The 21380-nt window shown below is 45.6% G+C and overlaps 1 protein-coding gene across 1 annotated transcript in view; it reads left to right on the forward strand.

Moving 5' to 3' along the window:
• Positions 1–253: 253 nt before the first annotated feature.
• BAIAP2L1 (BAR/IMD domain containing adaptor protein 2 like 1) overlaps positions 254–21380 on the forward strand; it is a 191229-nt gene continuing 170102 nt past the window's right edge. The window contains exon 1 of the mRNA XM_082262453.1: positions 254–455. Within this exon, the coding sequence (XP_082118579.1) occupies positions 405–455 (51 nt within the window). The 5' untranslated portion in view covers positions 254–404. The remainder of the gene's footprint in view (positions 456–21380) is intronic.

Consider the following 21380-nt stretch of genomic DNA (forward strand, 5'->3'; position numbering starts at 1 on the left):
GATTAAATACAATGTCTGTGAGCAGAGCAGTCCTGACTCAGAGCACAGGCAGGCACGGTGTGTCACGGTCATATTATACACGGAGCTCTTTCTATAGGCGGTGTATGGAGAGCTCTGTGTGCTCCCTCCATCCACCAACCATTCCGCCTCACACACCCTCCGCCCAGGTGACTTCCCCTCCCTCTCCTCCGCCAGCGCTCCTCCCCCCTCCGCCCAGGTACGTCCCCTCCCTAGCCGGCACCTGCTGCTGACCTCACCGGCCCCACCTTCCCCTCTCAGCCCGCAGCCGCCGCTCCCTCTACTTGTCACAGTTGTTGGGCGCCGCCGGTAGGAGGTGGAAGGGGCATGGTGAGGAGCCGGGCCAGTGTGCGGAGTGGGACAGAGTGACACTAAGGACCGCAGACATGTCCCGGGACCCGGAGGCCGTGGCCAGGATCACCGAGAACACCTACAAGGTACAGTGTGACCGGGGAGGGGCGACACCGAGTCCTCAGTCTGCTGCCTGCAGCTCAGGGGGCTTGCTGGGACTTGTAGTGCCTTCCAGTGGAGCATGCTGGGAGTTGTAGTGCCTTCCAGAGAGCATGCTGGGAGTTGTAGTGCCTTCCAGTGGAGCATGCTGGGACTTGTAGTGCCTTCCAGTGGAGCATGCTGGGACTTGTAGTGCCTTGTTCTACCCATATCTTGCTGTGAGTGCTGCATAGGGGGGATTATTATGGGGGCTCTGATATGATCTGTGTGTATATAAATAAACATTTTGGATAACTTTGTGTTCCTCCCATTGGAGTGATGAAGGTGAACCCTCCTGGAGATGACCCCTCAGAGCTCGGATTCCCTGACCAGCTACATTGTAGTCACCGTAGACCCCTGATTGCTGTAATATTTACGTAGATCTATTCCTGGGTCTGTCATCCTCCTTCCTCTCCACTCAGTGATAGCCTGACCTAAAACAAGCATGCAGCCAGTGAAGTGTAGGGACCCCCAGAGCTGTGTGCTATACAGGAGTGACCGATCCACAACGGTTCTGGAGCCCGGACCTTCATACATCCTGGAGGTCTGGGAAAAGTTCTTCTGTGTCCCCAGGGAGCCTACATACAGAAGTCTGAGCCGGGGTCACATTAGAGATTGGGGGCTCTTGAGGTGTACACTGTGTCCCCGCTGTCATACTATGCACAATGGAATATATATAATCTATCTTTTGAGCAATAAGATAAATTCCCACAGCCACCAATCATCTATAAGCTCTTTGTAAATGGAGGGGGGATTTTTCTCAATGACCATCAATGTAAGGAGCATTCTTCCCACTCCCCATCCCACTAATGTGCGGGGATCTGTAGAAATAGTAATTATTAGCAAGGGTTCCCTGAGAACACAAAGTTCAAGGGTTCCTCCATGTTGAAAAGGTTGGGATAGGCAGGTAGGGGTGTGTGTGTATAAATATATATGACACACACCCCTACCTATGACTTTGAGTGATGTTCCAGCAAGTCAGCTTTTAACGCAGTGAAAGAGAATACATTGGCAGTGCCTGTCGGTCTGCATGAAGAAAGCTGCGGTCAGAGGCACATCACATCCTCCAGCCTCTGGGGGGGGGGGGGGGGCACTGCAAAGGGTCAGGGGTCGTTCCTTTTAGGATCTGGGGATCTCCTTCTGGAACAGGGGGTGTTTCTCAGGATCAGGGGATACTCTTATGGATCAAGGAGCATTCTTTATGATCAGAGGATATCCTTCTAGAACAGGGGAGCGTTCCTCAGAATAAGGGGATACTCCAGAGTTAGAGGGTGACCCCTCAGATCAGGGGGCGTTTCTCAGGATCAGAGGGTACCCATCAGAATCAGGGGGGTGTTTCCTCAGGATCAGAGGGTACCCGTCAGAATCGAAAGGGGGGGGGGGGGTGTTTCCTCAGGATCAGAGGGTACCCGTCAGAATCGGGGGGGGGTGTTTCCTCAGGATCAGAGGGTACCCATTAGTATCAGGGGGTTGTTTCGATAGGATCAGAGGGTACCCGTCAGAATCAGGGGGGTGCTTCCTCAGGATCAGGGGGGCGTTCCTCAGGATCAGAGGGTACCCATCAGAATCAGGGGGGGTGTTTCCTCAGGATCAGGGGTGGGCGTTCCTCAGAATCGGAGGGTACCCGTCAGAATCAGGGAGGGGGGGGGTGTTTCCTCAGGATCAGAGGGTACCCGTCAGAATCAGGGGGGTGTTTCCTCAGGATCAGAGGGTACCCGTCAGAATCAGGGGGGTGTTTCCTCAGGATCAGAGGGTACCCGTCAGAATCAGGGGGGTGTTTCCTCAGGATCAGAGGGTACCCGTCAGAATCAGGGGGGGTGTTTCCTCAGGATCAGGGGGGCGTTCCTCAGGATCAGAGGGTACCCATCAGTATCAGGGGGGTGTTTCCTCAGGATCAGAGGGTACCCGTCAGAATCAGGGGGGTGTTTCCTCAGAATCAGGGGGGCGTTCCTCAGGATCAGAGGGTACCCATCAGAATCAGGGGGGTGTTTCCTCAGGATCAGAGGGTACCCGTCAGAATCAGGGGGGTGTTTCCTCAGGATCAGAGGGTACCCGTCAGAATCAGGGGGGTGTTTCCTCAGGATCAGAGGGTACCCATCAGTATCAGGGGGGTGTTTCCTCAGGATCAGGGGGGTGTTTCCTCAGGATCAGAGGGTACCCATCAGAATCAGGGGGGTGTTTCCTCAGGATCAGAGGGTACCCGTCAGAATCAGGGGGGTGTTTCCTCAGGATCAGAGGGTACCCATCAGTATCAGGGGGGTGTTTCCTCAGGATCAGAGGGTACCCGTCAGAATCAGGGGGGTGTTTCCTCAGGATCAGGGGGGCGTTCCTCAGGATCAGAGGGTACCCATCAGTATCAGGAGGGTGTTTCCTCAGGATCAGAGGGTACCCGTCAGAATCAGGGGGGTGTTTCCTCAGAATCAGGGGGGCGTTCCTCAGGATCAGAGGGTACCCATCAGAATCAGGGGGGTGTTTCCTCAGGATCAGGGGTGAGCGTTCCTCAGAATCGGAGGGTACCCGTCAGAATCAGGGAGGGGGGGTGTTTCCTCAGGATCAGAGGGTACCCGTCAGTATCAGGGGGGTGTTTCCTCAGGATCAGAGGGTACCCGTCAGTATCAGGGGGGTGTTTCCTCAGGATCAGAGGGTACCCATCAGAATTAGGGGGGTGTTTCCTCAGGATCAGGGGGGCGTTCCTCAGGATCAGAGGGTACCCGTCAGAATCAGGGGGGTGTTTCCTCAGGATCAGGGGGGCGTTCCTCAGGATCAGTGGGTACCCATCAGAATCAGGGGGGTGTTTCCTCAGGATCAGGGGTGGGCGTTCCTCAGGATCAGAGGGTACCCGTCAGGATCAGGAGGGCGTTTCCTTAGGATCAGGGGGTGCGTTCCTCAGGATCAGAGGGGGGTATTTCAGGATAAGGGGATACCCCTCAGGATTGGGGATCCTCATAGAGAAGACATTACCAGGTCTTTATTTCAAAACCTAAGCGAGCCTAAAGTTACAAGCCAGCACATCTGGGTTTCTGCTTTTAGGAGGTTATATTAGTTTTATTGGCTGTTCTGTTAACTGTTGGAAAGTCAAATGTACTAAGGTGATAGCCACTAAAAGCGAAACTCCAGGCAGATATTAAACACAAATAAATACAGCTCTGTGTTCATTAAACTTCATTAAATGTATTTTTTATAGGGTGAACTCCAGGAATCTTTATGTAAACACCACAAGTTAAATAGGTCGTCTCTAATTATGGGCTCAGTCACTCGGCCGCTGGGGCCTGTACAGTGTGAATGAGCCGTCTATTTATGTGGCTGGAGCCGCCTAGAGTTGCATACAATCAGCCTATGTTACTCTATGGGGATGCAGTGACTGTATGAACACAGCCGCATGTCTGAATTTGACAGGCCTTCCGGGGTGAGGGCCTATACATGGATACATGCACAGCCCCCGCTTATTTACCTTGTGGTGCTTAAAAAAAAAAATATTCCTGGCATTCAGCTTTAAATAAACATTTGCAGTCCATTGTACATCAAAGCATAAAGATGGGGATGGAGAAGCAGCACAGGGAGCCAATCAGTTGTACTGCAGTTCTTGTGTGCCCAACAAAGAGCAAGCTGGTGGTAGGAGAGAGCAGAGTGACTGTGAAGTAAGCGCATCAGTCTGCTGCACCTCCTTTCACCATTCCAGTAACAGGTTGGGTGGTGTGCAGGGCACGTAAGGGATTCTTAACTGAAAGATCAGGTCTGCTGTGTAAATCTCAGAACTGGATGGATAGAAATACAAAGCCTTTGTCAGGTAATACAACCTCCTGTATGTTTAGTGGTTATTAGCCTGGTGGAGTTCAATACATGTCAGTTGTCAGCAGTTCCAGGTGTTGAACAGTTGTGATCATAACCCTGAACCTGGTGGCTGTGTTTGTGAATATCGGTTGAAATTAATCAAAGATTGTTGTGTGAGTGTGTGAAGCTAGCATTAGTGTCACATTGTAAAGCGCTGTGCAAACTGTTGGCGCTATATAAATCCTGTATTATAATAATAATAATTGTGGAAAAGCACAAAGTTGTATTTAGACTGCAATAAATGTATCTTATGAGAAGTATACAATTGTTACATAGTTAGTCAGGTTGAAAAAAGACACAAGTCCATCTGGCTCAACCAATAAAAAAACAGTAATGAAAACCCAACCATACAATCCCATATACACCATCCTATACCCGCAGCTGATCCAGAGGAAGGCTATAAAACCCAGCAAACCATGATCCAATTTGCTACAGCAGGGGAAAAATTACTTTCTGATTCCCCGAGAGGCAATCGGATATTCCCTGGATCAACTTTACCTATAATTATTGGTACCCATTTATATTAGAAAAGAATTGTCACTGCAATGCTTCCAATCTTCTGATTTGAAGAAAGCTGCCTATGACAACGGTTCCAGCAGCGTTAATGTAAACTCGTGTTGCTGTGATGGTGACTGGCTGTGATGTATAACTACTTGCCGACCGCCGCAAGTAAATTTACTGCGGCGGTCAGCCCCGGCCAGGCAGAGTGACGTTAATTAACGTCACTAGCCTGTCACTCCTTTTAGAGCCAATAGCGGGCGGGTGCGCGCCCGCCTCGGCTCGTTCACGGAGGAGTGCGGGAGTGTGACTGGCGGACCCGATGTCTGCCGGTCACACTACGATCGCCGGTACAGCGGGAGAAAGACAGAGCGGCTTATGTAAACAAGCCGCCTGTCATTCTCCCCTGTGTAAAAATGAAGATCAGACGGTTCTACTATGTAGAACCGTTGATCTTTGTTTTTACACTAGGAGACCTGTCCAATCACAGTTAGAAACACGCCCCTAGGACACACTTAACCCCTCCCTGTCCAATACAGTTAACCCTTTCCCTGCCAGTGTCATTTTTGCAGTAACAGTGCATATATATAGCACTGATTACTGCAGTAATGTCACTGGTACCCCCAAAAGTGTCAAAAATGTCAGTCAAGGGTCCGATCTGTCCGCCGTAATGTCGCAGTACCGCAAAAAAAATCGCAGATCGCCGCCATTACTCGTTAAAAAAAAACACCAAAAATGACAAAAATCTTTCCCTTTGTTAGTAAACGCGATAACTTTTGCGCAAACCAATCAAAGTACGCTTTTTGCAATTTTTTTTTTTTACCAAACATATGTAGCGTAAAACAATTTGGCCGAAAATGTTAAAAAATTTTGATTTTTACATTTTTTTTTTGGGGGGAATTTCATGTGAAAAATATTGTTATTTTTGCAAAAATTACGCTCTTTTTTTGTTTATAGCGCATGATCAAAAAATCGTACAGGTGATCAAATACCACCAAAAGAAAGCTCTGTTTGTGGGAAAAAAAGGACGTGAAATTCGTTTAGGTACAGCATCGCACGACCGCGCAATTGTCCGTTAAAGTCACGCAGTAAAAAATCGCAAAAAAACCCCCTGGTCAGGAAGGGGGTAAAATCTTCCGGGGCTTAAGTGGTTAATGGAAATGCCTTCATTTTATGAGTGCGTCTAAATCTCTCAATAAAACTTTTGATTTTTTTTATGGTGAGGGAACATTGAACCTGATTTATGTAAACTGGAGTGGTGAAGAAAAGCGCAGAATGGAAGTTGTTGTCAATGGTGACGAATTAGGATATATATTTTATTTCAAACCTTTTTTTACTCTGTTTTTTATAAATCTGTCTCTATGGTACAGATTATGTTTTGTAACCTTTTCTCCTTGCAGCTCAGTATCAGCAGGTGGCATCAGTTGGCTGCGATATTCGTAGTGTTTGCAATAAACGGTTACTGTGGAGGTTGGCAAACTGTAAATGAAAACTGGCAGCAAAAGTTCATGTAGAAATGTTTATGTGAATTTTCAGAAGTACCTTGTATTGTTTTCAGAGATTAGCAATACAGGAATGCAGCACAGTTCCCCCACAGATACGCAGGCATGTGTTGGTGTTTATAGTTGCCTGGGGTTTAAGGCTGGGCTCACACTAGTGCGAGTTGGATGCAGGTTTCCCCACATCCAATTTGCATGACAGGAGAGTGTGCCTGGCTTTCAATGGAGCCCATTCACGCATCTCCGTGGCGGCTGCAGAGCGGATTGCATAGGGGCCCTGTGCTTCTTTGGCTCTGTTTCAGGTCCGAATTTAGGCAAAATTGGGGCCTGATTCGTCCCTGAAACAGAGAACAGGGACACACCGGAACCCTGCTGTGAACTGTGTCTGAACTAAGTGTGAACCCAGCCTCAAGCTGAATGCCGCAATCAGTCAGATTCATTGTTAGGTCATATCTGTGCACAATTTACTAGTTTTTTTACTTTATTAGTAACGTTTTTGCTGTGTTTTCTGAAAGTGCACCAAAAGTCCTGCATGCCGCATCTTTGGTGCGTTTTCCCGAAAACGGGGCAAAAATGCACAACCTAATAGTCAGTGGAAAAAAGAGAAAAATGGTCCAGATGGGACTTTAAATGAAGTGCATGCATGAGTCACTGATGCATAAAAGTAGATTTTAATGAGTAAAAAAACATGTAAGCAAAAACATGCATTGACCAACAGATGGAGTACAAAGTATGGCATGGCAAGATTTCAACAGATATAAAAAATCATAACATGGAGTGAGCAGGAAACACACAAAATTGTCTTAAATATAATGTACAACATAGTTGAAAACATGACGCGTTTCGTGGGTCTGTAGCCCACTCATCAGGAGTATGTACAGGTAAACCTGTCAAAGGAATAAAAGACTTGTATGTAATGTCAAAAACCAATAGATGTTGGAGAAAAATCAGCAAGTATGGATTTTCAACAATTGTATGACCCAAGTGGGGAAACCATACTTACATGGAGCCATATTTCACTGGTGAAAGCGACATTGCCATATGGTGGAAGCGCAAATACATTTCCTTCCCCTACCTTTTCATCTTCCATACATTGTTGTTGCCCCTCTTTCATTATTCGATCACATTAAGACAAGCACATTTTGTCACCTTTTTCTAGGTTTGGACTGGCTATTACTAATTGATACATTGTATCTCCCACACTCTGATACTCGTTTACCTTTCTATTTTCACTTTGCTGTTATCCCTCTTGGATCACTCTGATCACATTCAGACAAGCACACTCTGCGATTTTAGTTTTACATTTTTTTTGGGTTTGGCTTGGTCTTTATACTAGCCTTGTGCTATACATTCATATCTTTTCTGACTACTAGCCTTGTGCTATACATTCATATCTTTTCTGACTACTACTAAGTGATACATTGTACTTCTTATACTCTGATACAAAATATCTTCATCTTTCTATTCAGTGCTGCGTTATCCTACATGCTCAGACATTATTTACCACAAGTGTCCTCCCCTGGCTTCCCGTCCCACTGCCGTGGACTCATGTTCCTTCAGCTCCCGGGTCAGACAATTTGCGCTTCCACCATATGGCAATGTCGCTTTCACCAGTGAAATATGGCTCCATGTAAGTATGGTTTCCCCACTTGGGTCATACAATTGTTGAAAATCCATACTTGCTGATTTATCTCCAACATCTATTGGTTTTTGACATTACATACAAGTCTTTTATTCCTTTGACAGATTTACCTGTACATACTCCTGATGAGTGGGCTACAGACCCACGAAACGCGTCAAGTTTTCTACTATGTTGTACATTATATTTAAGACAATTTTGTGTGTTTCCTGCTCACTCCATGTTATGATTTTTTATATCAATATTGCTGTTGAAATCTTGCCATGCCATACTCTGTACTCCCATCTGTTGGTCAATGCATGTTTTTGCTTACATGTTTTTTACTCATTAAAATCTACTTTTATGCATCAGCGACTTATGCATCCACTTCATTTAAAGTCCCATCTGGGCCATTTTTCTCTTTTTTGCTTGATTTAGGGATGGAAGTGGATGTAATAGACAACATCAGACCATTTCCCAGTTTTTACTAATACTCAGTGGGACTGTGGGAGAAAAAGCACAAACACCCGTGCTGTGGCCAAACTGCAGTGCACCAGTATGAATCTATAAAAAGTGGTAATAAACCCAGAAATAAAAATCTAGCACATTGCAGCTCAACAATCAGTGAAACTAAACCCTCCCATCCTTTAGGCCTCATGAACACTGGTCTTTATAAAAACGCCTGCAGCTGGAAAATGAGTTTTTTTGCGGTTTTAGCAGACCTATACTCCCACAAAAGCTTGTGGCTTAAAAACGCTCATAAACATGTTTTTTTAGCATTTTGCTGTGTTTTTAGGCTTATATCCGAGTTAGAGCGTTTTTACAGCTGAAAAAATCCGCTTCAAACCCCACTAGTATTTTCCAGCCAGAAAATGCTGATAACTGCCTATGTGTGCATGGATACATAGGATAACATGCTGGGGAGTTTACTGGCTGCAGAAAAAAATGCCATTAAGCCAAAAACAGCAGTTCTTATTTTTGAACTTTAACAGACCTGAGATGTCCAGCAAAAGTGGCGGTTAGAAGGTTGATAAACATTTAATGGTGACAGGTGTTCTTGCATTGGTCAGCTTTTATCCCAAAAGGAAAGAAATCTGTTGCTGTAACTTCCTAAGTAGTGTAGTCTTATCTAAATGTGCTAGTACGTCGAACACAACCTTCTCCGCAGACTGACAATACTGCTGTCTAAAGGTATCTCCATTGCTCCTCCATCCAGTGTGGAGACATCCTAAGACAGGAAGTAGAAGGCTGGATCACCAGATGGAAAAAGCTTAAAAAAATACAGAATGCAGCCAGCATGTTTAAAGCCCAACTCTGGGCAATTTTTCTCTAATCATCTTCCAGGGCAGCATCTGAGAGAGAGGCTCCTCCCACCTAAAACAGGAAACCCGAGAGTCCACCATTAAAAAAATGTCAGCCATACCTACAAGCCTCAGTTGATTGTGTTTCCTCCAGACCCACAGGAACTGCAGCAGTTTGTTTTGTACAGTCTCTGTGCTAACTGCAGGGGACTCCCTGGCCAGCTTTCCAACCAGCCCAGCGGGCTTGGAGTATTACAGACCAGGGGTAGCAAGTTGGGTCAGTTGGCCTCTGCCTGAAGTTTCATGGTGAAACTTTCGTCCCTACTGAGGAGCATGCAACCATCCCGCTAGCTGTATTGGATGCTGGTGGCATTCCCCCACAGAATCGCCGTCATCTGCACCTGGCACCGGCTATCTGCCCAGACCCCACAAAACAGCCTCCCGTCGACAGCTCTGTCATCCAGGAAAACTGGAGGCCATGCTGCCTAAAGGAGCAAAATGGCGGTGGGTGCGTAATTTCCGGCAACTCGTGGTGCTTCCAGGGACATATTTCCAATCAGCAGGCATTTTTGTGTAGGCTGAAGCCATTCGAGGGAGCAGGGCACTTCCGGTGACGTCCTATCCGGGTGGGGGCACAATTTATAAAAAAAGAAAAGGGAAAAAAAGGCAGATGAACTCCCTCCTCAGTGAAATAACAGGTGGGAGGACAAGACCAGGACAGCAGTGACAGTGCAGGTGTGTTCACCAACCTGCACGGGGTCAGCTGGGGGCGGGGCTGGAGCTAGAACAGGAAGCAGTTTAAAAGCCTCCAAGCAGAGGCTCTCAGGGGCTAACCATGTCGGAGGCTTCCCCACCTTACCCTGCAGATCCTGTATGTCAGGACAGCTCCAAGGTAAGGCAGAGCACTCTGGAGTTTCCTGTCTCTTAACTCCAGAGTGCTCTACCTTAACTTGGCAGAGCACTCTGGAGATGAAAAGATCAAGGAAGAAAAAAAAGGAAGACAAAAAAAAAAAAAAAAAGATCAAGGAAGAATGGTCAATAGTGATACTTTTTGCACCCCATTGGCCCCACAGGCCGTGGTTCAGTCACTTGAAAAACCTCAGTGTTCGACCACATCTAACACTACCAGACATACCGAACCTCCTATCGCAGGGCCCAGTCAACCACCCGGACCACAAAGTCATGAAGCTCTTGGCCTGGTTCCTGAAAGGTTGAGGGTACAGAGGAAGGGTCTGTCGAACAGGGTGATTAGAAACCATTTTAGCCAGCAGGAAACCTGTGATCAGAGCCATCTACGAGAGAGTTTTTCTGGTACGAGGGCAAAGACCCCAAAAAGGGGACTAATCCAGTAATTTTACATTTCTTACAGGAAGGAGCAGACAAAACCATTTCCCATAACACTTTGAAGGTCCAAGTGGCGGCTCTATCTTCCCTACCTAGACATCAGGTTGGCAGAAAATCCACTTTCCAGATTCCTTCTCTCATTAAAAAGAGCTAGACCCACGAAGCTCAGCAGAATTCTGACATGGGACCTTTCCACTGTGCTTAAAGGATTTCTCTCTCTACCCTTTGAACCACTGGTGGAATGTTCAGATAAATACCTTATACTAAAAACAGTACTCCTAGTGGCCCTTGTGTCAGCCAGGAGAGTAAGCGAAATACAGGCTCTATCTATGATAGAACCCTACAGTCTGATTCAAAACAGATAAGCTAATGCTCACCCCAGACCCAGATTTCCAATCAAAAGTCGCTTCAACTTTCCACAGAACACAAAATGTGGTTATCCCCTTTCTTTCAGGTTCAATGGATAGGAAGAAAAGAGACACATACAACAAGCTAGATGTAAGAAAAATTCTTATAGCTTCTCTTGAGCAAACTAAGGACTGGTGCAAAATTACAACATTACTCGTCCTCTATGCAGGCATCAACAAGGGAAAACAGGCCTCAAAGTACTATAGCCAGATGGATAAAGCTTGCCATACAGGCAGCCTACCAAGCATAAGGCCTTGCCCCACTGATCGGAGTCAAAGCCCACTCGACCAGAGCTTGGGCATCTTCAAGCGCAGAAAGGGCTGGGGCAACACCAGAGCAGATCTGCAGGGCAGCCACATGGTCGAGCTTCAATACCTTCACAAGGCATCGACCAGCTGTCCAGTCAGGATCAGACATTTTGGTCGAAAGGTGCCCCAGACCTTCTCCCCTCCCTAGTAAGTATTGCTCGATACATTCTTTCAGATGCTGCCCTGGAAGTCTATTAGAGAAAACAGAGGTAGGTACCTGGTAACTCTTACTAAGAAGTCTTCCAGGGCAGCATTCATTCCCGCTCTAAACAGTACAAAGGATTTTTGCGGATTCATAGGTATACTGAGGGTTCCTTTGGTGCTTTACTAATACTGAGGCACGGAGGTATGGCTGACATTTTTATAATGGTGGACTATTGTGCTTCCTGTTTTAGGTGAGAGAAGCCTATCTCTCAGCTGCTGCCCTGGAAGAATTCTTAGTTACCAGGTACCTAACTCCTTCCTCCTTTTTTTATATTCCCCATGCAGTGGGCCTGTGCCTGCACTGCATGAGTTAATTGCTCATTTTATCTATGGGTGAACACAGAGCCTATACTCACCCGATTCCTACAGAAAACGTTGATTCCCCCCCCCCCCCCCCCCATGTCCTGCAATGGACTGTACCTGACATCCTCACATCATGTCACATCTTCATGTCACTGGTCTATGGGTGTGATGATGTCAGGAACAGTCCACCGCACAAGGCCGCTGTACCACGGGGGGTTGGGCAAGAGCCAAAGCTGGGAGGATTGGAGGATTAGGCATCTTGGTTTTCCAAACCTCTAGACGAAAATGAGTAGTTAACCCATGCAGTGCGGGAACAGCCCTTCTACATGGGGGGGGGGGGGGGGAAATTGCCTGGTGTTCAGCTTTAAGGATTGGTAAGCTGATTTTATATACATTTTTTGGGTTTAATACTGCTAATATGTTGTCAGGGGAAATTTGCAAATTTCGTAAAATTACAGCTTCACTGTTTGCCAGATAAATACCTTGTAAAAGCGAGTGACGACCTCATTACCAGTTACCAAATGCAACTATGGTGTGGCACCCAGAGGAGGTATCGTTGCAGTGGATACTTTCACTTTCTGTGCAACAATGGTATGGGAAACTACAGTTCACATCATGCAGATGAATTGTAGTGATTGGGTGTTTAATGTGGGCAATATTGGGGGGCAAGTATCTCATCGATGTAAACAGGCATGGGTGGCCATGACCGACCAGGAGACTTCTGGCATGTCAAAGTGTGAGGTCATGGAAGGTGGAGAGACCAGAAGTTTCAATTAAGCAACACAGTAAGGCTGCATTCGCATCCTTTTTTTTTATTTTTTTTCTTTTGCATGCATTTGTCACGTGACAACATAGGGCAGCCCATCACTTGACTTGGGCTGTCCCACACACTTCAAATACACCAGAGTAGCTCCTGCACCTTTTCTTTTTTGACAATGAGCAAGTGCTTTTTGGCAAGGCACATGACTGTTACCGTGTTTGGGATGCCATTAAGCAATAATAGCACTGCGAGCGTGATATACGTTTTGGCATGTTTTCGCACATTTTTCCCTGGAATGCGGGCAGAAATTCGTGCTTCTGCCCATATTCCCGAAGGGAATAAATGTAGGCCTACAGTAGGCAGGTCAGATTGGGAGTCTGAGAAACCAAGGTCCATCCTCTATGACAAGTGGCAAAATAACTTTCTACAGACAGAACTACATGGGAAGATAAAGGACATTGTGATCACCATTCTTTTAAAACTGAGTAAAGAAGTTTTGGTTTCTCAGTAATGAATTCCTATGCATGCAAACCATAATACATTATTTAAAGGTAGGAGAACCTTTTGAAACTTAATGAAACTTCTGGCTGGGGTGGTATTCAGGACAGCTACAGGCAGATAATACATCTGTCTGCCTCTAAGCTGGCTTACCTTTAGAAACTATAAAGCCAAAGAAGTGTTGTCCTATATGAACAGGTTATGAACTTTTTTACATACACTGTGTAAATGCAAACTACCTTTGCTGCTTTGTTTAAATGTTCAGACGTCTGTGCTCTAGCCTTGCATTGTTATTTATACTGGGATTTAAACTTTGGCTACAGAGCATGTTATGTGTCATGAGTGAATACAGAACAATGATGTAAGGTGGAAAGGTAACCTCCTTTTATTACAGGATACAGGGTAATTTGTATTTAAGAGCAAGTGGTTTGAGGTTTATTTGAGCGCTAATTTGCCTTGTTTAGTGACCTTGTGAAAGTTGTGTGTAAGCTATTTAGTTTCATTTTATGTTTCCCTGTCATTTAGCAATAACATAATGACACATACTGAGTACAGTATCTAATGGCGGAACAATAGTCATAGCAGCCCATTCAGCTGCTATGGGGCCCTGGGATGCAAGGGGGCCAAATTGGTGAGGAGGGGGTTATTTAGGCAAAGTTAGTAAAACTTTGTTCCTGTGAAGATAACACAAATCCAGTGCTGTATCATTACAGATTGGGGAGATTGCAGTTGACACTGGCCCTGAGCCCTGTGTGACCCCTCCAATAAAGGAGAGCTGGCATCAAGTGTACAGGAGGAGACTTCAGAATCATTATGGCTGATCCCTTTTTGCAGGCTGTGCAATAAGGAGTCTGTTTAGTGGCCTTGGCAGTGTAGATTTATTGCCGTCCGAGATCATCCCATCCAGCACTGAAATGAAAGTGTTTTGGATAGAATGGAGAGGGATTAGAACCCCCTGCAGGTTTTTATTGCAGTGTGTGACCCCATTGGGGAGATTCACCTTCTCTGCGCTCTTGATTTGGGATGGCGAGTTGGACCTAATGAAGATTTGAATAGTCAGGTATGATCTTTTGTTTTCCCCCACTCCTAAAAAATGTCTGGAATCTGAGAGGTTGGTACCTGCAGCGCTTAATCTTGTGTTCACAATTTACATGTAATATATTTGATACTTCTGCAAAGCACTGCCATTTGACATCGTCGTTTACTTGCAATCAGTTTTTTGAGGTGACATCTAAGCGTTATCGAAACTCATAGAAGGAATTTATAGCAGAAAGGAATGTGGACGTGCTGTGGATGTTTTCCTCTTTTTATACCCAAGGCTTATCTCTCAAGTTACTGTATCTTAGTCATGAGGCTTATTAATATTAATAAATTGCTGTAATTCCCACAATGTTGAAATACAAACCTCTTATAGTACCAACCATAATTGTATATGATTGTATCTATGGTGGTTGTGTTCTGATGTTTTGTAGATGGTGTGTAGTATGATAATATACAGTTAGAGATCCTGCAGCCTCGGGGAGGTCATACCAAGATTTGTACTCAGTCTCTAGGTGATGATAGAGTGGAGAATGAAGGGGGTTGGCAAAATTTGAGAGAGGCAGAACTAGCATGGTTGTATGTCTGTTTAAAGCTGCTGAAGTTGGGGTAATTCATGCACCACAATGCCTTTTGCAGCTTCTTTGTTTTTTATCATTCCAAAAAAAGTTAATCGTTTTCATATTGTAGAATAAAATATAAAAAAATGCTGCTATTAGCATAATTTCTTTCCAGTTACACAGCCAGTCTTCAGGCCTTGCTCGAGCAGTTCCTGGGTTTTGTTGTGGGGGGAAAGAAAAAAAAAAAAAAAATATATATATATATATATATATATATATATATATATATATATATATATATATATATATATATATATATATATATATATATATATATATAATTATTTTTTTTTTGTTTAGTTGAATAGAGATTTTCCTTGAAAATAGTTTAAACTTTAAGGGCTTGTTTACAAAGGCGCAGAGGGCCATACACAACAGGATTCAGCATACTTGCTCTTGGGGTTGCATCCAGCTGTCTGTACAAATCAGTGACAGGCTTGCAGTTGCTGTGGCTTTATGCACATCCCAGTGGTTTCTTAAGTATTGGCATTGATGAGCATTCCTGAATGTAGATAGTTTGCTTCCAGGGCCGCTCACCCATCCCTGTATGCATGTGACTGCTCCGATGTACTTAAAGCAATTGTAAAGGTAAGATTTTTTTTTTTTTTTTTTACAAACATGTTATATTTAATTGCTCTGTGCAATGAAATTGCACAGAGTGGCTGCGGACCTCCTCTTCTCGGGTCCCCCGCTGCACTCTGTCCCCTTCCTTCTGTCCAGTGCCCCCATGGGAAGCCTCTTCTCATGGGGGCACCGGTGAGCTCACTGCTGAGCCCTGCTGCTGTGTCCATTGACACAGATAGAGGGACGCGGCCCGCCCCCTCATCACTGGCTTTGACAGCAGTGCGAGCCAATGCAAAGCTAGAGAGACCTGAAAGTAAGAAGAGAGAAAAGCTGCAGACGTGCAGTGCTGGATCGAATGAGGGCTTGGGTAAGTAAACTCGGGGTGAGGTGAGATGCTGATGCCTAAACATTTTTTACCCTAAAGGGTAAGTTCACCTTTTACAGAAAACCTTCTACCCCCTTCCTCATCCCCTCCCCCAGTCCCGCTGACCGAATTGCTGCTTTACCAGTCCAGAGATTTGAAATCCTCCCATGGCTTAATCTCCTAAACCAGGGGCCTCCAAACTGGCCCTCCAGTTGTGTAGGAACTACAATACCCATCATGCCTCGTTATGTCTGTGAAAGTCTGTCAGAGTTTTACAATGCCTCATGGGATGTGTAGTTCCACAACAGCTGGAGGGCCATAGCTTGGAGATCCCTGTCCTAAACGTACCTCTCTGCATGTATGGATAGGCGGCATTCTGACTGGTTGACGCCATCACATGGCCAGCGCTGACCATTCAGAACCCACCTAGCCCGTCCTGTCGGCACTGGAGAAGAGGAGAGAAAGCTGCGTTGGATTTCAAATCCCCGGACTGGTAAAGCGGCAATTCGATGTCTCCTAGCGGGTGATCGCGGGACTCCAGGTCAGCCGGGCCGGTGGGGATAAGGAAGGAGGTCCAGTGTAAGTTCACCCTACAGATTATCTGTAATAGTGAATTTACACTTTAATGGAAGGAATGCATTACATGAGAAGTACAGCCAAAGCTCTTTTGTCAGGGGACAGATGCAGTATCGGACTAATGATGCTTCCAACCAGGTAAGTATGATTCTTAAAAAAAAAAAAAAAAAAATTAAAAATTCCCATACTTTTCTTTTAATAAGGTAAAAAATGTTTTGTCTTTTAGAACCACTTTAAGCTGCAGCCTATGTAAGCCTGTCATTGGTTCATACAGGCTGTGTTCAGAGCCACTCATTCGTCCCTGTATAGCAGTAACTGCTCAGATGTGTATAGAACCACAGCATCTGTCAGCTGCTGGCCGTGGCTGTTCGTCATTATACAGCCCTCCGTGTCTGTGTGAGTGAGCTGCATGAGTAGTAGCTACACCGCCAGAGTGTACTGTATTTTTCAGACTATAAGGCGCAATGAAAATCCTAAAATTTTATCAAAAACCAGCAGTGCACTTTTAATCCGGTGCGCCTTTATATATGAACCTTGAGTATTGAAGGGATCTCAAAACTATTTGTTTCACATTGCGCAGCAACAAACTTGAAGCAGAAATCCTGTAAATCCAAAGTGACTTGGAAATGGCTCCACAAAGGAGACTTGCTTACAAGGCAGATTTTAAATTTAAATTGAAAGCAATCAACAATGCAAAAGAACATGGAAATAGATCTGCAGCTAGAGAATTCAACATTAATGAGTCCATGGTGCGCAAGTGGAGAAAGCAAGAAGATGACCTACGTCTTGTAAAGAAGATGAAGAAAAGTTTCCACGGCAATAAAGCAAGATGGCCGCAACTAGAAGACAGACTAGACTGATTGATTTCGGAACAAAGAGCAGCTGGCAGAAGCATCTCAACTCTCGCCATTCGGAATCGGATAAAAGCCAAAAGTGCGCCTTATAATTGGGTGCGCCTTGTATATGAAAAGTTTGAGCATTTACCGTTAACTGATACTGCGCCTATAATCCGGTGCGCCTTATGGTCGCGAAAATACGGTACACCTGGATTTTGTGCTTAAGAGTTGTAAAGGTAGAAGGTTTTTATCTTCATACATTCTATTCATTAGGATAAAAAAACCTTCTGGGTGCAGCAGCCCACCTCATCCCCTCCTAACACTTACCTGGGGTCCCTCTCTGTCAGCGATGTCCATGAGTGTCTGAGCCGTCTGAGATTCTCCCTCCTGATTGGCTGAGACACATTGGCTGCCGCTGCAGTCAGCCGGTCAGCTATCCAATCAGGGGGGAGGGGATGTGGTTTGGGTCGGGGGTTCCTGTCTGAATGGACACAGGGAGCTGTGACATGGCTTGGGTGCCCCCATAGCAAGCAAGCTGTGAGGGCACGGGTCAGGAGCACAGGAGGATCCAGGCTGCTCTGTGCAAAACCAACTGCAACAGAGCAGGTAAATATAACATAACATGTTTGTTCTTTTTCAAGGAAAAAAAACAAGATTTTATAATCCTTTTAAAGGAAACTTTTCTAAGAGAGACCTTGTCTGCCATTTTTATACTTCTCATTCTACAAGTTCTAGTTTTCTGGATGTTATGTTTACCCTATTTGCTAATAGTTTGTGTCCTTTACCTGAAACATGTAGGTAAGGAAGCCTGATACAGTTGTGATCAAAAGTTTGCATACCCTTGGAGAATTGGTAATATCCAGTATGTGCCATTGTTTAAAGACATTATAGATAATACAGTTTTTTGGCATCATACGTCATATTTTCAGTATGGATGCCAAAATGTCACTATTTCTGCCAGGGTATGCAAACTTTTGAGCACAACTGTATTGTGTGTGTGTGTGTGTGTATACATTCTGAAATCCATGCTTTTTAACCGGTTGCCGACCGCCGCACGACTATATACTGCGGCGGTCAGCCCCGGCCAGGCAGAGTGACGTAGGGGTACGTCACTCACCTGTCACTGACTTGCGAGCCTATTGCGGGCGGGCGCACGCCCGCCGCGGCTCGTTCACAGACAAGTCAGTGTGTGTGTCCGGCGGACTCGATGTCCGCCGGTCACACTACGATCGCTCCTGTGAAGGGAGAAAGGCGGAGCGGCTTATGTAAACAAGCCGCCCGTCATTCTCCCTGGTGTAAAAATGAAGATCAGACGGTTCTACTATGTAGAACCGTTGATCTTTGCTTTTACACCAATAGCCATGTCCCTATACAGTTAGAAACACGCCCCTAGGACACACTTAACCCCTCCCTGTCCAATAAAGTTAACCCCTTCCCTGCCAGTGTCATTTTTGCAGTAACAGTGCATATATATAGCACTGATTACTGCAGTAATGTCACTGGTACCCCCAAAAGTGTCAAAAATGTCAGTCAAGGGTCCGATCTGTCCGCCGCAATGTCACAGTACCGCAAAAAAAAATAGCAGATCGCCGCCATTACTCGTTAAAAAAAAAAAAACACCAAAAATGACAAAAATCTTTCCCTTTGTTAGTAAACGCGATAACTTTTGCGCAAACCAATCAAAATTGATTTTTACACCAAACATAGGTAGCGTAAAACAATTTGGCCGAAAATGTTAAAAAATTTTGATTTTTACATTTTTTTTGGGGGGAATTTCATATAAAAAAAAAAGTGAAAAATATTGTTATTTTTGCAAAAATTACGCTCTTTTTTTGTTTATAGCGCATGATCAAAAAATCGCACAGGTGATCAAATACCGCCAAAAGAAAGCTCTGTTTGTGGGGAAAAAAGGACGTGAAATTCGTTTAGGTACAGCGTCGTACAACCACGCAATTGTCCGTCAAAGTCACGCAGTAAAAAATCGCAAAAAAACCCCTGGTCTTTTAGCAGCCAAATCCTCCGGGGCTTAAGTGGTTAAGAAGGTGTTCAGAATGGATACAAATCTTTGGTTATTACCAGAATTTTCAGATGTCTTGATATGCCTGCAGCCTTCCTATAAATGTAGATCCACAGGTACCAACTTGGAGTCCGGGACGTCCAGTTGTACTACTTGCTCAATTACCTGGAAGTTGGGTGTTTGATAAAGATCCTGCACTAGTGTGATGAGAGGGGCTGCTTGCATTGAGGTGTACAAGATGGAACCCAGAAGTCCCTGCTATTCAGGGAGAAATGGGTTTTTTTTTTTTTTTTTACATACAAGGGATTGTGTAGGTTTGTAATGTCAGTGAACATGTGCATATCTAGATTTCACTCTATATGCAGTTTATGTACAAACTGTCCCAGGCTAAAGTCTCTTTGTATTCATAACCTGTGACAGTAAACTGTTTTTCTGCTGACAAGGGCGTGTTAATTGCTAAATCATCTGATTTAGTCTCTACTGCTGCAGGTAAAGACTGTCTTTGTTGTGGGCCCCAAATTTATAGATTTGTGCCTTTTACAGTGAAGTTTCACGTGCTGTGTTTTTTTTTTATGTTGTAGAGCAGGGGTCTTCAAACTTTCTAAGCAAAGGGCCACTTTACTGGCCTTTTAAGCTTTAGGGGGGCTGGACTGTGGCTACTGAGTGTAGAAAATCCCCTGGCATCACAGTGCCCCTTCATTGGTTTTAATGGGAGAAATAGTGATGGTGCCAGTTGGTGGAATAGTGCCCCAAGGGCCAGATAAAGGCAAGCAAAGGGCCACATCTGGCCCCTGGTGGGCCACAGTTTGGAGTCCACTGTTGTAGAGCATTGGGCAGCCATGTACAACATTCTGCCACCTTTTTGGTGGCTCTTAAAAACTTTAGAAAATGTAAATCTTTGTATTCCTTCAGTGCACATAAATTTTGAAATGTCTAGAAGTGTGCAGTAAGTGCCATTGATTGGCTGCTCAGGAAAAGATTGCCAATTGTATCACTGCCACCCATGTGTCCAATGTCCTTCCATTGTAGTTAATCTCCAAAAGTAATCCTGAGAAGGAGCTGATTGAGCTGAAACCACTGTTAGGGGTTGGAGGTGTGTTCTGCACAATAGGGCAGTGTAAAGGACAAGGTTGGGAAACAGGCTAACTTATGAAGTTGCTTTAAGTCTACTTTACTGTAAGTGAAAATTACCACTGTTAATAGTTTAAAGCTCTTCTACTACATTTGAACTTTTATTGCACCCTAAAAATACTAAATCATTGGCTCCTGCTGCTGTCAATCAAAGCCTGTGAGGAGGTAGTTGGGGGGCAGGGCTCAGCCGCACTGTATGCGTCTTTGGACACACATAGCCTGGCTTGGGATCGAGCCCACACATCTGCCCCTATAGCAAGCGGCTTGCTAAAGGGGGGGCCGACACAGAAGAGCAGAAGCACCCCAGAAGAAGAGGTTCCGGCCACTCTGTGCAGTCCCCCTCCATAGGTCATACAAGTATAACATGTTTATTTTAATAAAAATAAATTTTAAAAAAAGAAGCCTGACAATCACTTTAACCACTTCCCGCCCGCCCTATTACAAAATGACGGCGGGAATGTGGTTGTGTTATCCTGACCGGACGTCATATGACGGCGGCAGGATAACACAGCTCTGGGCGCCCCCCGGGGGCGCGCAGAGCGGCGATCGGTGATGCGAGGTGTCAGTCTGACACCCTGCATCTCCGATCTCGGTAAAGAGCCTCTGACGTGTCCAATCACGGCTGGTCACATAGTAAATAGTAACAGCCGTTGATCGGCTTTCCTTAGTTCGTGCCTGACAGGCACGAGCAAAGGAGCGCCGATCGGCGGCTCCCCTGACAGGGGGGGGGGGGTCGGCACTGGTAATCAGATCATTGATTACCAGTGCAGACCCTCGGGGGGGGGGGGGATGCCACTAGATCCACCAGGGATGCCCACTATGGCCACCAGGGATGGCAATCAGGGCTCAGGGAGCCCCCCATTGCCCTCCCCATCAGTGATGCCCACCAGTGTCCTCCCTATCAGTGCTGCCCACAAGTGCCCATCATTGCCATCCTTTAGTGTCGCCCACCAGTGCCCATTATTGCCCACCAGTGCCGCCTATCAGTGCCTATCAGTGCCCACCAGTGCCGCCTATCAGTGCCCACCAGTGCCGCCTATCAGTGCCCACCAGTGCCGCCTATCAGTGCCCACCAGTGCCGCCTATCAGTGCCCACCAGTGCCACCTATCAGTGTCCATCAATGCCGCCCTATCAGTGCCCAGCAGTGCCGCCTA

Source organism: Pelophylax lessonae (assembly GCF_965119305.1).
Source record: "Pelophylax lessonae genome assembly, chromosome: 6".
Lineage (NCBI taxonomy): Eukaryota > Metazoa > Chordata > Amphibia > Anura > Ranidae > Pelophylax > Pelophylax lessonae.